At 39.1% G+C, this 15316-nt stretch overlaps 1 protein-coding gene across 1 annotated transcript in view; it reads left to right on the top strand.

Moving 5' to 3' along the window:
• The first annotated feature begins 736 nt into the window (after positions 1–736).
• LOC104164318 (long-chain-fatty-acid--CoA ligase 1-like) overlaps positions 737–15316 on the top strand; it is a 23039-nt gene continuing 8459 nt past the window's right edge. The window contains exons 1-6 of the mRNA XM_009703610.1: positions 737–963; positions 7444–7558; positions 7899–7963; positions 9246–9347; positions 13132–13231; positions 13391–13569. Of these exons, the coding sequence (XP_009701912.1) occupies positions 769–963; positions 7444–7558; positions 7899–7963; positions 9246–9347; positions 13132–13231; positions 13391–13569 (756 nt within the window). The 5' untranslated portion in view covers positions 737–768. The remainder of the gene's footprint in view (positions 964–7443; positions 7559–7898; positions 7964–9245; positions 9348–13131; positions 13232–13390; positions 13570–15316) is intronic.

The raw sequence follows: 15316 nt of genomic DNA on the forward strand, positions 1-15316 counted from the left end.
GTGACAAATCAAATGTGCTTCCTGTGCTTGATTATATTGCTGCGTGCTGCTGCCCTGGGCCTCCTTAGACGCTGCTTTAGTCTGCCTCATGACCAGAGATAAATTTCTCCCAGCACCATGCCAGCAATATGAAGCTTTCTAGTATAGAGGAGCTATGGGAGGATAGCAGCTTTGAAAGCAGCTTACTGTTAGTGAGGTTTCTGTCCATGACTGAAAGGAGAGTAGAGAAGAGAGTTTATTTTATTTGACTTAAGAGATCAAAAATCCTGCTCCTGCTATGCTACTATAGGATTGGGATGCTCTGTTATGTTAATGGAGGCAAGTTAACATCTTACAGCCCTGCCCTCGTTCTCCCAGATTTCCCTGTTTGACACTGTTCAAACAGTCTTATAGTACAGTTACTCTACAAATAACTATTTTGTCTTTGTAAAATGCTGTTCTTTAACAAAACCTCTGTTTTTTTTTTGAAATGCAGTGTCTATCAAAAGCAATATTTAAAATCCTGAAGAAATTGCCTCTGATCAGCCCCACCTGTTTTTCTGGAGTATGAACCAGTAGTTGCTTGCTTGTTTAATTGCAGCACAGAAGTCTAAAGGTATTGCCTGCCTAGTGGCAGATCAAATTATTTTGATAGTGGGAAGCCAGTAGGACAAAGCATACATCGCTCTCCCACAACTACAGTGAATCAAAAGGGGATTTTAAATCTTGGTGTGTAACTTTCTTTCCTATCAACAGATTCCAGCATCAGGACAACCGCCCTGAACTGCAATGCAAGCACATGAGTTGTTTAGACACCTACGAATGCCAGAACTTGGAGATGTCAGACAGTATGTGCGCACCCTTCCAACAAATACACTGATGGGCTTCGGTGCTTTTGCAGCTCTCACGACCTACTGGTATGCAACAAGACCAAAAGCACTAAAACCACCATGTGATTTAGCAATGCAGTCTGTGGAAGTAGAGGTAAGTGTCACTTGATGGATGCTGTCGTTCACTGAAGTTTGAAGCCTAAAGGCAGCATTGAGAGAGACTAACCACTGATTTACATAAGAGTATTTCTAAACTTGTAGTACAGAGGGAATAGATTGCAGGGCATGTTTTGGGTTTTTTTTCTGAAGTATGGCTTGAACTCAGTTTTTTGCTTTCTGAGTTTCAAAACCAGTTTGAGGGTTGAGGTCATAATGGTAGTTACTAGCATGGGAGAAAGAGATTTTGTGCTGAGAAAACTGAGCTTCTGATCTGACTGGTGGCAGGAAACTTGTGCATGTTGGAATTGGCACAGTGTAGTTCTCAATTCCTGCCTACATGTTTAGGTGATGACCTATTAAATGAGGTCTTGGGGTCAGAGTATGTATGCTGGTGTATACTGATTAGGCTAATGCTTTTCTTTTATAATATTTAGTTTATAATAGCTGACAGGTGAGACTTCATTGGGTTACAAGCATGAAGAAGGTACTAATTCTCCTCATATGATCTGTGGAAAGATATATTAGTCCTGCCAAGAGATCCCAGCCATAGAGTAAGCTGAAACTAAAGCAACCACTTGCTAAACTTTGGATATGCTAGCTTAGCTTTTGTCTTATGCTTTTTAGAGGCAGACAGAGTTGCTGTTAGGTGCTGGTATTTTAATAGTGAAGTCAAATATGAAAACAGCCTGACCAGGAGGAACTGTTGCTTAGAAGCAAATATAGACAACTGATTTCATGGCTGGGGTTTCCTGAGCAGCAGTTGTGTCAGTTCTCCTGTTCACTGCAGAGTCAAGATTTTACCACTTATTTCATTCTTTCAAGAGTATCTCTTTCTTCAGGGTAGACAAGGTGTTTCCTTCTCTTGAAGGAAGGAGATGGCTTTGAAAGGTTGTGATCTTCAAGGGAGATATTTACAAAATGTAGAACTGTAAGGCTGACAATTTCTTGCATTATGCTTGATAGTCAGAAACTACCACTATAGATTTTTTTATATATACTTGCAACTGAAGTCTCCCTTTACAGCATATTCCTATGTGTGGATAGACTGCATCTAGTTGTCCTGTATCAAATGCAATTAATGTGACTACTTCTTGTGCTTAAGAGTAGATGTGACTACAAACTAATGTAAACAAATGTGGCAGAGCAATTTGAAATTTACAGTAGGTGAACTTTCATGAACTTTATGAAGGTGCCTCAAATCGGGCACTTTCTTTGCGATGTTTCATGACAATGAGATTGAAGAATGAAGCATTAGTTGGCCTCTCCATTCAGAAGTTTAGTTAGTACCATTTATTTCCTAATCTTCTTCCCAGTATGTCATACAGTAAACTTATTGATACTGTCATGTTACTATAGCAAGTAATGGTCTATTAGAAGTACACAAAGGGGGAACAAAAATATCCTCTGGCAATGTGATAATTGCCAGAAACACCTCTTTTCAAGGCACATGTGTAGAGTAAGGATCCAGAGGTTAGATCTTGCTTCTCCTGGTGAGCTTTTCCAATCCTGACAGCAGCCACTTGGTGGAATAGTGTTGTAGAGCAGCATATCTTGGTGGCTGGAATAAACTAGCAGTGAAAGCTTTCCAGCTGTGGAGGGCCTCACAAGTCAGTGTCAACTTCAGGAGATTTGGGGAGCTTTGCATTGGGAGGTGGTAAAACAGTGGCTCTTAACTGGCGATAAAATCAGTGACAAATGCTTACTTGCTTGAGACTTGACAGCAGTCTCAGTTCACTGCCTTTACCTCTTCAAGCTAAATAGCTCGTCACTGCTGGATTCTGTGATTGAAATCATTATTTGGTAGTATGAGACTCACTGAACTACTTATAGTATCATTGATCCATATTGTACTAATTAACATCAGCACTCTGGTTAGAGCAAGATGGGTATAACAACATTATTTTTCATAGTGTTTTCTGAAAATACGTATTAGCAGGAAGACTGAACACTAGTAAAACTAAAATGAAAAACAGCTGAGTGTGTTAGCATGTCTCAATGATAAAAGAGCTCAGACTTTGAGAACATGTTGAAATGAGCAGGATCTATCCAGTTTTGTTTATTGACAATTCAGATACAGCCCTTAATGTTGTAAACTGTACCAAACTGTAATCAAATCAGAATGTAAGTTTTGAAGCAAGTTTCAAGTGTCTGTTAGAATTTGTACTTTTATAACAGTAACAAGAGTGTAATACAGTGCTTGGGAATCAGTTTCTCACTACATTTCGCTTAGAATTTCACTTCACTTACTCCATTCTCTTTATACATGTGTTAAGATGGATTGTCATGTTAATCAGTACAATATTAAAAGGTTTAGGGAGTAAGCAATATGCTCCAAAAAAGACATGGCAGAAGGCAATTCCTCTTCTCTACTCTTTTGATATCTAATCTACCTGTTCATTAATGATAACAACATTGAACTGTAAATAAGCTTCTGCTTAATTCTTACTTGTGACTTATTTCCTTGGCCTCTAACAAAGTTAAATAAAGTCAGTGACTGGAGTAGGGTTTCTACATGTTCTGATAATAAATCTTTATAACCTTATATGGGAGGAAAAAGATCCTATTTACTGCTGTTCCAGGTTCTTTCCCATCTCTGGAAAGCTTTGATTTGGTAGGCCAGCACCCAGTGACCCGTTTTAACAATCACTGAGTGAGCATAAGGATTGCACACTTAGTTGAATATCGCTACAAAGAGTTACTGAAAGTATCAGCTCTTCTGGAGTAGATGCCACAATTAAAAGATGTGGAGTACAACCTTTAAAGTATGCATACTACAGTTACGTTTCACTGAAAGAAACCCTCTTGTATTCAAAGCTCCCAACCTGATCTCTCTTCAGGGGAACTTCTTGGAGGTATAGGTGAAAATCTTTGAGTCCACTTGAATCCCTTGTCTGTAGGAGGGGAGACAAGATTAACGAAGAGTAATTCTAAATAAAGTCTGACTAGTGTGAGACTGCATTGCTGAGGCTCGTGCTGTACTCAGTCATGCACTATATTGTTATGAATTTCAGTGTTACAGTAATGGTAGAAATAGGGCATTAGTCCTGTGTTTTCTAAAGCTTTTGTACCCTTAATGCCTGTAGTTGTAGGCACATCTGGATCTGTCTGCTTGTAGATTGCTCTTTCCATTGGTGACTGATAGCTGAACAACTTTGGCTATTGGTTTGAGTGCAGGTGTATAGCTGTCAAATAGATTAAATCTTGCTTTAAACCCCCAAATACTTCTATTTAGCTGAAGGTCTGCTAAAGTATGTAGAAGGATAGGATATAAATGAACACTAGGATGTCAGTATTTTTTTAGTAGTAAGAGTTTGGATTTGTGACTGGCTTTTTTTTCTTCCCTTAAGAAAAGACATTCAAATCTGGAGATGTATTTAACTCCTGGAAACTTTAAACCTGCTTACATTCTCCTCATACATTACCAGAACTCTAGCTTGCATTGTCTTTCAAGAATCACTTGATTAGACATGTGCTTGTCTCCCTATTAAGTGATCAGTTTTAGCTGTTGTGTGTTTACCTAGGGAATGGCATGCTTAAAATGATATGGCTGGCTTGAAAACTCTAGTTTATCCTTCTTGCTGGTCAGAATATGCGTGTTGGTGACCTAAGCACCACGTGCTAGTATATTTTTCCCTCTTGGGAAAATGGAAATTGGGCCTCTTGCCTCTGAGGCATGGTGGAGCCAACAGTGTGTTTTGACTTTACTGCTAATCCTAAGTAGCCTGTGTCAACAAGAAGCAAACCCAGAGCTTGAACAAAAGCAGCTATCTTGCTATGTGACCCAAATAGGCATTGCTAGAGTAATATATGCCTCTGTTGTAGAATAAAGCTGTTTCCTTCAGCTGCTGCTATTCTGAACCCATGCCAAGGTTTTACTTTGTGTCCAGCACTTGCTGTGTAATGGGTTGATTTCCTGCAACTCCCTGAGCTGCTGCAAGGACTGCTTTACATGAGTAACCAGAGGCTGTTCTCACATTAATCAGATTATATTGCCTGGCTCCTTAAGAACACTTTGGTAAAACTGACAACTCTTAGGAGTGCTTACCTTTGTACTAGACAGATCTGTTAGATCCCATTCAAGTAACTTGTGTGAAGTCAGCCAAACATTCCAGTCCTGAGATTCAGTGTTTGGTGGTTGTAATGACTGGTGATTTTTAGAAGAGTTTGCTGTGAACAGAACTTTCCCTGATACTGCACAAATATTAGGGATAAGGACCCTTTGGACAGGGTCTTAAAACAGTCATTCTTGCTACTCTCAAGGAAAATATAGACAGATAGAATAATATTGCCTAGTAGGTGAGTTCAAACTGGGAGCATAAGGTGAGGTCTAAATGATCTTCAGCATATCCAGGTGTATCTCACTGCATTTCTGAAGAACAACATTGGAATCCTGATGGTCTTAACACAAGGAGTTCAGTGGTTTTTGAGCAAAACTGCTTACTCTAGAGCTGTTGAAAATTCAGTTGATTTCACTTTGCTCTGGAGGAAAAAGCATAAAGTAAGCAGAAACATAAGTTGGTTATGTTTCCCTTTACTGAAAACTCCTGAGAACTGATGGGGTCTTTCCAATAGTAGTTTGTTAGAGTTTGGTTTTTTCAGGAGGACAGTGCAGTCAGTCTTGTATCTAAGCAGTGTACTGTCTGTCTGATAAGTCTCATCCTCAAATTTGGTTAGTGCCTCAGGCCCTGCTAAAACTGCTTTTGTGGTGCTGAGTAATAGGGTGTGTAAACAAAACAGTAGTAGCTTGCATGAGGAGAAAACAAATATTTCTTGACTGTTGCCAAGGAATGGTTTAGGATATTATATTCCTCCTGATGCAGGAATTGTAGCACGTCAGACATGGTACATGTCATACATTGTACTTGTTGACATTACCTATGACTGTGGTTACAAGCTACGCTGTGTCATCTTCCTCAGGTTAGCTCCAGAGGTGGTAAAACTGGGAAAATCTAGAAGCTGACCTTGGTTACCAAGATCTGTGAAACCAGTGCAATAAAGCAAGCAGCCTTGCTTTTCTTTCTAGGCAGAGACATGTACTAGTGATCTCTTAATTTCCTATAGAGTAGATACTGGTCTGAGTGCAAGTGTGCTCTTGAATTTCTAATGTTACACGTTTTTAGAGGTAAGCTAGTCATTAACTTGTTCTGGATCATGTTCAGTGTACGTTTCTACTTACTGTCAAAGGTGTGGCAAGAACTGCATTACACATAGTGTTTTTCTAAAACAAGTTAGACTTGTTTTAGTGTTAAAGTATCTTTTCTTTTCTGTTATGCCTTTAATGTGCTAGCTCCTTTCTGTGGACGTGGGCATTAGGACATCTTCTGCAGATAAACCTGTGTGTATCTAGCTTATACATGAACAGATGCTCTCTGGCCTTCCAGGGTACTTTGAGAACAGGAAAATAAACCAATGGCCAGGAAGAGCCTATGATCGTATATGAATAGGTTTTTGACGTTGTAGATGATGGCATAATTCAGGCACAGATTTAGTTAGCTCAGGTTTTCACTTTGAAAGAGCTAGGAGTTGAGCAAACACTGAGAGAGAGAGAGAATTGTATGCGGTGTTCACCCAAGACCCTCTGTTTAACCAGCTGGGCTCTTCCAGCTAAGAACATGCTTGTAGGTATCTGTCATCATAGCAGGACTAATAAATGCAGCCCAATAGTATTTGCATAACTGGAATTTCTGAAACTTGGTTGATATAAGTGAGATTATTTAATTGGTCACTTTAAAAAAGGCTATATTAAAACTATGACCTATTAAATTCTTGTATTGACTTCCAGTTGTAGTCTATGTAAGTGCTTACCTGCTGAAAAACGGTGATTTTAGTCCTCCAGATAGTATTGTCTTGACTGCCTCAAACTAGATCAAGAGGAAATCTCTTTTGTAAGATGGAACTTAAAAATTCAGTCCTTTAATCCAATTTAATCTGGTACAGAGTATTTTACTTATGAGAACGCTTGTTTAGGGTGTTGTTAACCACCCTTAAAATCATTTAGGCTTTGAAAACACAGTTTGAAGTGTGATTATGTTTTGTAATCTTAATTAGAAAAGTAGATTAGGATCTCAGCATTAGTATTGTTTCTGGAGAGCTCTGAGGCTGGACTGATTTAGAAAGCTTGATAAAATTAATTATGCTGTATACTGCAATAATAGAGTGAAATATTGCGTAAGAAAAAACCCTGTGTTTAGTACAGAATGTCAAAGGGCATTTTGACGTTCTCACTTCCTCAGCTACCTATGATAGCACAGAACAAGATTTTGCCTGACAGCTTTTTAGTAAAGCAGGGAGCAGTCTGACTCTTTGAACAATGTCCTGGGAAACGTTGATGGTGAAAAGAACTGAAGTTCTTTCAAGCAGAATTTGCCAAGGCTCATAACAAAACTTAATGGATGAGGTGTTTTTATTCCTTCAGGAAGTTCCTGTTCATTTATAACCAGCAAGTATGTCTAACCTTGCTAATTGGTTTTCTTAGGGTGGTGAGCATGCTCGAAGGTCCTCTCTTCTTAACAGCGATGAATTGTTGATTTACTACTACGATGATGTGAGAACAGCTTACGATATCTTCCAAAGGGGTGTGCAAGTATCAAGTAAGTCTAAAATGAAAGATAATTTTTTCAACAATATGTCAAGAACTAAGGTCTGGGCTCTTTTGAAATGCTCTTGTGGATAGGGAGTGTCTACCTAGCAATACCTACCTCTTGTGAAGCAGAGTTGTGTGAATGAATTCAGTGCTGTGTTCCCTAGCCGAAACCAACCTTGTTGCCTCTGTCCTTCTCCAGCTTCCCTCCCTGCCCCGCCTCTGAAAAAAAGGTTTCTCTTCTGAAGGTGTCTGCAAAGAATCTAGAGGGTTAACACCAAGAGTACAGTTAGTGTGGTGTCAGGACAGAGGAGTCGGGTTAAATTTTGAATAACACTTTTTTTTTTTAGATAATGGTCCATGTCTAGGTGTTAGAAAACCAAACCAGCCGTATGAGTGGATCTCCTATAAAGAGGTAAGTAGTGTCTCTAACTTGGTGCTAGACCTGCTTTGATACAACATCCAGTAATGTGATATAACAAATCCAAATTATTTGTAGATGTTTTAAAGTAGTAGCAGAATATTGCAGAAATGTTCTAATTTCTATTAGAGTATCTTAAAGGAACAGCCTTAAATACGTGCGAGGGGAAGAAAAGAAGATTATCTCCTGCGCTTACTTGGTTTATTAACAGTTTTATTTCAGATTTTTTTTGGCAGCTTTTAGCATCTCATTGCTGAATTGTTTGAACTTGGACACGGCCTCTGAAGGGCTGCAGCTTTGAAGTAGCATTCAGAGACTCAGACTGCTACTACTTTAGATGCTTGCTTCCAAGAGGCTCACTTTACACTAGGAAAACTCCTATCTACAGATGTTATTTGTGCTTCTTGACAACTTGTCTCCGTAGTACCAAATGATGGTTGTACAGGGCATTAACAGACATGCTTCTAACTAGTAGTGTGCTCCTTCATGATTGCTAAAAATATCTTTATGCAAATATCTCTGTTAACAGCTGTGAACTTTTAGGTCATTCGTGATTTAATCAGTTATTGTCTCCAAATTTGCATAAACCTTGCCTATTGCGTACTGCTAAGGTCATTAGACACCTTTTGTATGTTGCAGACCTCACTTTTTCCAAGGTGATTTTGCTGGGCACTTGTTAGGTGTGACCTGCCTCTAATAAAGCTTTGCTGTTGGAGTCATGTGACTACCATGGATTCAGGTCATGTGCTATATGGAAAGAATTTACAAATTGCCTTCCTAAGCTTCACTTATAGAACTAGCTGGGTTTTGCCTCCTTATTCTCCCACTTATTGAAGGGAGAAATTCTATTCCCATAGGCACCAAATGAAGCAGAAGGATGGCATATGTAGTGCATACGTAGTGCAGAAATATAATGCTGAATCGTTCCAGGGTCACATCTGGAGTTTAGTATGGATACAACAAAACAGCCTTTTCTGTGTATGAGCTTAACATTTAAACTTACACTTAACACTTTCAAGTCCAGCTGGATTAAGTGTCTCTTCTGCTGCATATTGAGTGCAAGTGTAGTGTCTACAATCAGTGCAGTGTAATAGCACTGCAACGTTTAGGTTATCAAAGTCACACAGGACATCCAAAATAGCATGGAAAACTTCTGTCTACTTTATACCAGTTATTGACCTTATTTTTGTAAGACTAAGGTAAAATAATGAGGAGTGTGTACTGATGAGCTTGCTCTCAATTTTTTTTGTCTTTCCCTCCCACCCCCCCCATCCAGGTTTCGGACAGAGCCGAGTGTGTGGGCTCTGCGTTACTCCACCGAGGCTTCAAACCGTCTCAAGTTCAATATATAGGAATCTTTTCACAAAACAGACCTGAGGTAATTTAATTGACAGTGTGTGTATTGGTGGTCTAGCTGTTATTGAAGTGTTCTGCTCCCACATCTGTTGCTTTTTGGCAGTTTACTGAGCTTCCCTACTAAGAGTCCATTTGATGTTGGGAAAAGGCTAAAGGCTGACATTGTAGACCCACAAGCCATAGACATGACATTATTGGCTAAGAACCGAAAGTGATAACTGGCAAAACTGTTAGTGTCTTGTATTGGTTTTTTGCTCCCAGAGCTGAATGCAGAAGGCTGCAGAGCAGGAAGAGAGTCAGGGGATCCAGAAGAACTAATTCTCTTCTCTATAAACTGGAAAGAGGAGGCCTGTTTAATGGGAAGCTAATGTGGTACTTAATAAGTGTAATCACCATTTGTTTCCTCTTAAAGTGACACTGGAGTACAAGGTAATTGAAAGGGGTTGGAAGTCAAAGAGGTGTTTAAACCCTTCAAAACCCAAAGAAACACTCAGTGATTAAATATTTGGACAAATAGAAAATGGGTAAAAGGTGATAGTTCTATTTCTGCCAGAGGCCCTGGGCATGAAGATTCTGGGAGGGAGAACTGCTGCTGAAGGCCAAAATTGAAAATTAATTGCAGTTTAATGAACAGGCAGAAAGACTAAAGAAAGTGACATAAAGATCACCTGAGAAAGCAAAATGATGTTACAAACCTGAAACAATATTTAGATTGATTAGCTAGTATCTATCCATTTTAACCCAGAAGTGGTTCTAGATTGCTGTTTCTAAAAATACTGTGAAATATTCAGTAAATATTTATTCTCTAGACTTGCTTACTAAACGTATTTAATAGGACAGAATTTCTTTAACCTATGTTTATGTGCTTAGTAGCTTGAGCTGTACTTGCTCCATTAAGCTCGTTCAATACAAACCTGTATTAAGACAGTAAACTGGTTTTTAAGTTTTGTCAAAAATGTGCTGTCCCTCTTGATTAAGCACTCCCAGCTAGATGCCATTATCTAGAGCCATCTACGGTGTTGACGGGTAGAAATTGTATCAGTGTTTTGGTTGTGCTGGACAATGTCTTGCTGTTGGGTCTCCTGATTCCAGTTTGTCACTGAGCCTTCCCTGCTGTCATTAAAATGCAAGCTGTGTGACAAGTGACCTTGACCCCCCTCCTCCTCTCCCAACCTACACCACAAAAATAACCCTAACTCTAGCCTTGTCCAGATGAAGAAAAACTCTTTTCCAGACTCTTTAATCTATGGTAGTTTGCTGCTTGGATTTTCCTGCTGGAATTCTGGTTCTAACAGCTACAGTTTTATTTCTGTAATAAGGCTGGGATGTCTCCAGCTAGGAAGCTGTTAAATGACATTGTGTTACAGACTCTTCAGTTCAGTCTCCTGTGCTTATAACATTATGAACTGGAAGTAGAAAAGGGAGCCAGATGTTAGTGTTGTGCCAGTTTGAACTGTTTCTCTGTAGACCTTTGGGTGCAAAGTCTGAGTGCTGGGTCAGTGGACTCTCTGAAGGAGAGCATGGTAGTGTGGATCACAGACAAAATGGGCTTAACTTGCATTGCTCCAGCAGGCTTTGAGTTGGGTCAGGAATGAGCTGGAAAGACTTGTTTAAACCAGCAATTTTAAATCTGGGATTTTCCCTGCTGAAAACTACTGGATGGGTGTTGTGACATCCCCAACATAATCACTAATCCAGACAGAAGATTATGTGAAGTTTTTTGGTGTGTGAAATGATTCACATCTGTCAGTTCATGGAACAACTGCTGGGGAAATCCCCTAATGGGTAAAATCCTAGCATGTTACTTAAGTATTCACTGAACAAACAAAATTGGATTTATAAATAAGTGTATTACTTTCTCTTTGAGTTACTGGGAAGAAGATGATCTCCTCTGCAAGTAAGGAAGTTGTGTTTTGGATTCAGAACACAGGACAGTGAAATACAGTGTCCCTTTATAGAAGATCAGAACAACGTCAGAAAACAAACTGAATACAGACAATAGTCTGAAAGTTTCAGTACTACTTGCTTGGGCTTTGAGGAAGAACTCAAATGTTGAGGTTTCATATTTGTATTTAAATACTCTTAACTTAGAAGCTAAAATGAAAGGAAAATGTCTCGATAGTCCAGAAAATAAAGATGCTGGTTGTTGTATTGAGGATGATAGTGCACAACAGTTGTTGGAGGCTGCAAGAGGAAACTTTTATCACAGTGTGCAGCTTCTGAAGTCTGCTGTAGTAGACCCCCACCATATTAAAATAACTACTAAACTTCAGGCTGCTGGACAGCAGTACAGCTGCCCCCTTGTTACATGTACAGGTGGATGCTATCTAGGAAGAAATACTCTGTGGACCCATTCATGGCTGGTATAGGTGTGCCTGCTTAGACTTATCGGTATGTCTAATGTCTGTGTGAAAGTCTAGTTACCTGTTTTCTGGCCTTGTACTAGTTTTATAAAAAGTCTTTTTGGGCAAGAGGTATACAACTTAATTATTGTGTAAATGTTTTCAGAAAAATTCCCTGCATTTAAGGCTGTCAGAATTGGTAGAGAACTTTAGGAAACTTGCCCTTAAACAGTTTGTAAAACTGAAATTTAGCAATTTTGTTAAGATAGCCTATATATTAGGTATTACATGGAATAACCAGCTGAATGATATTTAAACTTGTCATCATACGGGGTGAGGTAACTGGCTAGCGTCCTGCAAAAACACTGGAAAGTGTGACAAAGTTTGGGGGTGGGGAAGGGAAACAAACACCCTTGTTAATGCAATCCTTGTTGAATTGTAAGTTCTGGTACATTTGAAAGATGCATGTTGTTTTGTTCCTGTAACTGGAACAGACTAAAGGTACTGTGTCTCAGAACTGTCACTTTTCTTTGGGGGGGCAAAACTGTAATATTCCAGTTTCACTGGCCTCTGCATGTGTCTGGAGGCTCCTATTTCAGGAGTCGCATGCTACTCTGTATTTTGCTGTAGCAAAGTTGTTTACAAACTATACCCAATAGCTATTACCTGGAAAAAGAATTGCATGACTGTCTTACCTTGATGATACTTCAGATGAAATCAGGCTTGCTGTAAAGTATTGTCAGCTTGCATCACATGCAATAGGTCTGCAGTATCCATTATGTTTGAGTACTGCACTTGTTAGCAGGCAAATCCTTCTTATTGCAGCTTGCAGGGATGTGATTGTATTATTTATAGAAGTCTTCAGATTAGATTTGTTTAAAGAAGGTTAGTCTTGAGAAATGCTGAGAAACTTTCTGGGGCTGGCTTTCCAAAGGTATCCTGTTTAACTGCACATGTTGCATGTCTGGCCATCAAATGAGATGCAGATAATGTAGAGGTAAGAACACTGTATATAAATTTAACATGTCAAGATATGAGCAAGTCCTTCACTGACTCATATACCATGGTAATATAGAATATTGATGGCTTTGGCTACCTCGGTAACCTAAAACAGAAAAAATACTGTACTCTTACTCAAAGGCTCTTTCTGTTAATAGGTAAACTAAGGAGACAGTTAACATTAATTGTTCTTCAAAAGCACTTAAAATTACTCTTGTATTTTATTGGATTGGATTCTTTCCCATAACTCCTTATTGTTTATTTTTTCTTTCCTCCTTCCACAGATAAAAATTTAGTAGGTTTTCAAAGTAAACAAATGACACAAACTGCCACTTATTTTTTAGAAAGACTTGTCCAAATGAGATCAGCTCTATTAGTCTCATATTTGGATTCTAACAAGGAAGCTTTCTTGGAGGTCTAAGATAAGTGAACACATAGTGACTTGCATCTCTTCTCTTTGTGCAGTGGGTTATCATTGAACAGGGATGCTACACATTCTCCATGGTGGTGGTGCCACTCTATGATACACTGGGAACTGAAGCAATTACCTACATTGTGAACAAAGGTAGGACACTTTCAGCAACTGAACGTATGATGGCAGAGCTGACTGAGGGCAGAACTGTAGCCTTCTTCAGAAGAGTCTTCCATTACCGTGTTCTGGAGTATGTATGGATCTAGTCTGAACTCAACTTGTCATATCAATAATGTCATTCTCTTTCATCAGCTGACTTGTCATTGGTTTTCTGTGACAAACCTGACAAGGCCAAACTTCTGCTAACCAGTGTGGAAAAGGGGGAAACTCCAGAACTCAACACCATTGTTATTATGGAGTCTTTTGGCATGGATCTTGTGGAACGTGGCAAAAAATGTGGGGTGGAAGTCTTCAGCATGAGAGAAATAGAGGTAAGTGTACTTAACCTACTTTACTGCTTAACCTGCTTTAATGCTGCCTCCACCATTTACTTGTGGAGGAAGAAGACAGTGTCTGTTGAACAGATTTTTACGACTCTGAATAAAATGTGGTGGATTCCTTTCAAAATACTTAACTATCTCTTGGATTGAAGTTTACACAAAAAATAATATTAAAAAAAGAAGGAAAACAACTTGCTAATAGTATTTCACAATGCTTAAACCGTAAAAGTGTATATGCCAAGTTGACAGAGTGAAACTGTGTTAACATAGTCCAGACTGAACATCAGATCTGAGTGTTAAGGCTTGCCCATGTGAAGCAGTAACATGATAATTATATACGGTGACTAATACTTCAGAAATACTTCTTTCAAAAAGAGCCTGTGTAGGTTTTAGTGTTGTGAAAAATGGCATCTTCCCCTGTACACTGAATCTACAAACTGTTTTCTGGGGGAGGAGGAAAATGGCAGTAAGCTGTTCCAGGGTAAGCTTATGGTAATGTAGGGGAATAAGACTTCCAGGTTTCGGAAACAGAAACCATTTTGCTTAGCTACCTAATGTTCAAGTCTTGGTTTTGCTTGTAGTTATTTTGTCTGCATAGATCTCTTATGCAAGTTTATTTCATAACTTCACTCGTTATTAGGAGAACTCTGTTCCAGGATCAAATTGCATAAAGTACATCTGTATTGTGAGATTATGAAACTGGGTTTAGCCTGGTTCCAGCTGGAGTTCTAGTGAAGGCTTGGCTCACTAGGACTTGAGTATCTCCAAATAAGTGTGCTTGTCTTGTGCAGGTGTCAGTAACTGGTGTGAAATAGTTCACTTCGCTGAACTTGTTTTCACAGCAGTCTTAACTATTACGTTAACAGGGCCACCTTCTGGTAAAGATAGAAAAATGCCAGCATGTCTTTTTTAAAAGATGATTAACTGTGTGGTAGCTAACTAGTCTCAGCAAGACTGCCAGATTGAAATGGAGCTTAAAAACATTATGCAAAGTAAGTGACTTAAATAGCTCACTGGCAAAAGGGTTGGGTTAAACTTGGAAAAATATTGGCCTAACTGCAAGGTGGTACGCTAAAATCAGCCTCTTTCCTTGAGTTGAACGCCAGGTTTTGGCAGAGGAAGATGCTTTCCATGGGATCTTCTCGCTACAGAAAAACAAAACTAAGGGCTGAATGTTATCTTTAAGTTAGAAGTTTAGATGCTTAAGTAGTGACTTCCAGTAGTACTTTGTAGCTCTTATTTAACAATAACACTTGGTCTTTGGATTAAAGCAGTAGTTGGTGCTCCAAGAGCCTCTTCTCTAAATCTCAGAAGTCAGGCAAACTTAAATATTTCTAATAGTGTTACAGTGAGCAGAAGTAAGTTTTGTCCCCTCTTTTTTTAAGGGGTAGAGGCTTTTAGTGTCTCCTGAAAGGCAACTATGAACTGTTTAGGAGCTTAGGTTAGAATAAAATGACTATTTCTAGCTTGTTTTCTAGATTTTTTCAGCTTGAGTTTATTGCTCAGCTGTGCATTATAGGTTATATGACCAGTTCCTCTGTATCTCCCCGATGCCATAAGCTTTGTTTCTAATGCCTAATACCTATATGTGTGCTGTGGTTGCTTAGAGCTGAGTGAGTAGCTGTGATTAAATGGCTCTTCATTAGAAACAGATGTTGGAGATCTGTTCCAGGAGATCAAAAGTGTGTGGAGATCTTAGCTGTATATTCAGTAAATACCAGATCTGACTCAAAACAGG

This window comes from Cariama cristata, unplaced genomic scaffold (assembly GCF_000690535.1).
Source record: "Cariama cristata isolate BGI_N322 unplaced genomic scaffold, ASM69053v1 scaffold27757, whole genome shotgun sequence".
NCBI classification, from domain to species: Eukaryota; Metazoa; Chordata; class Aves; order Cariamiformes; family Cariamidae; genus Cariama; species Cariama cristata.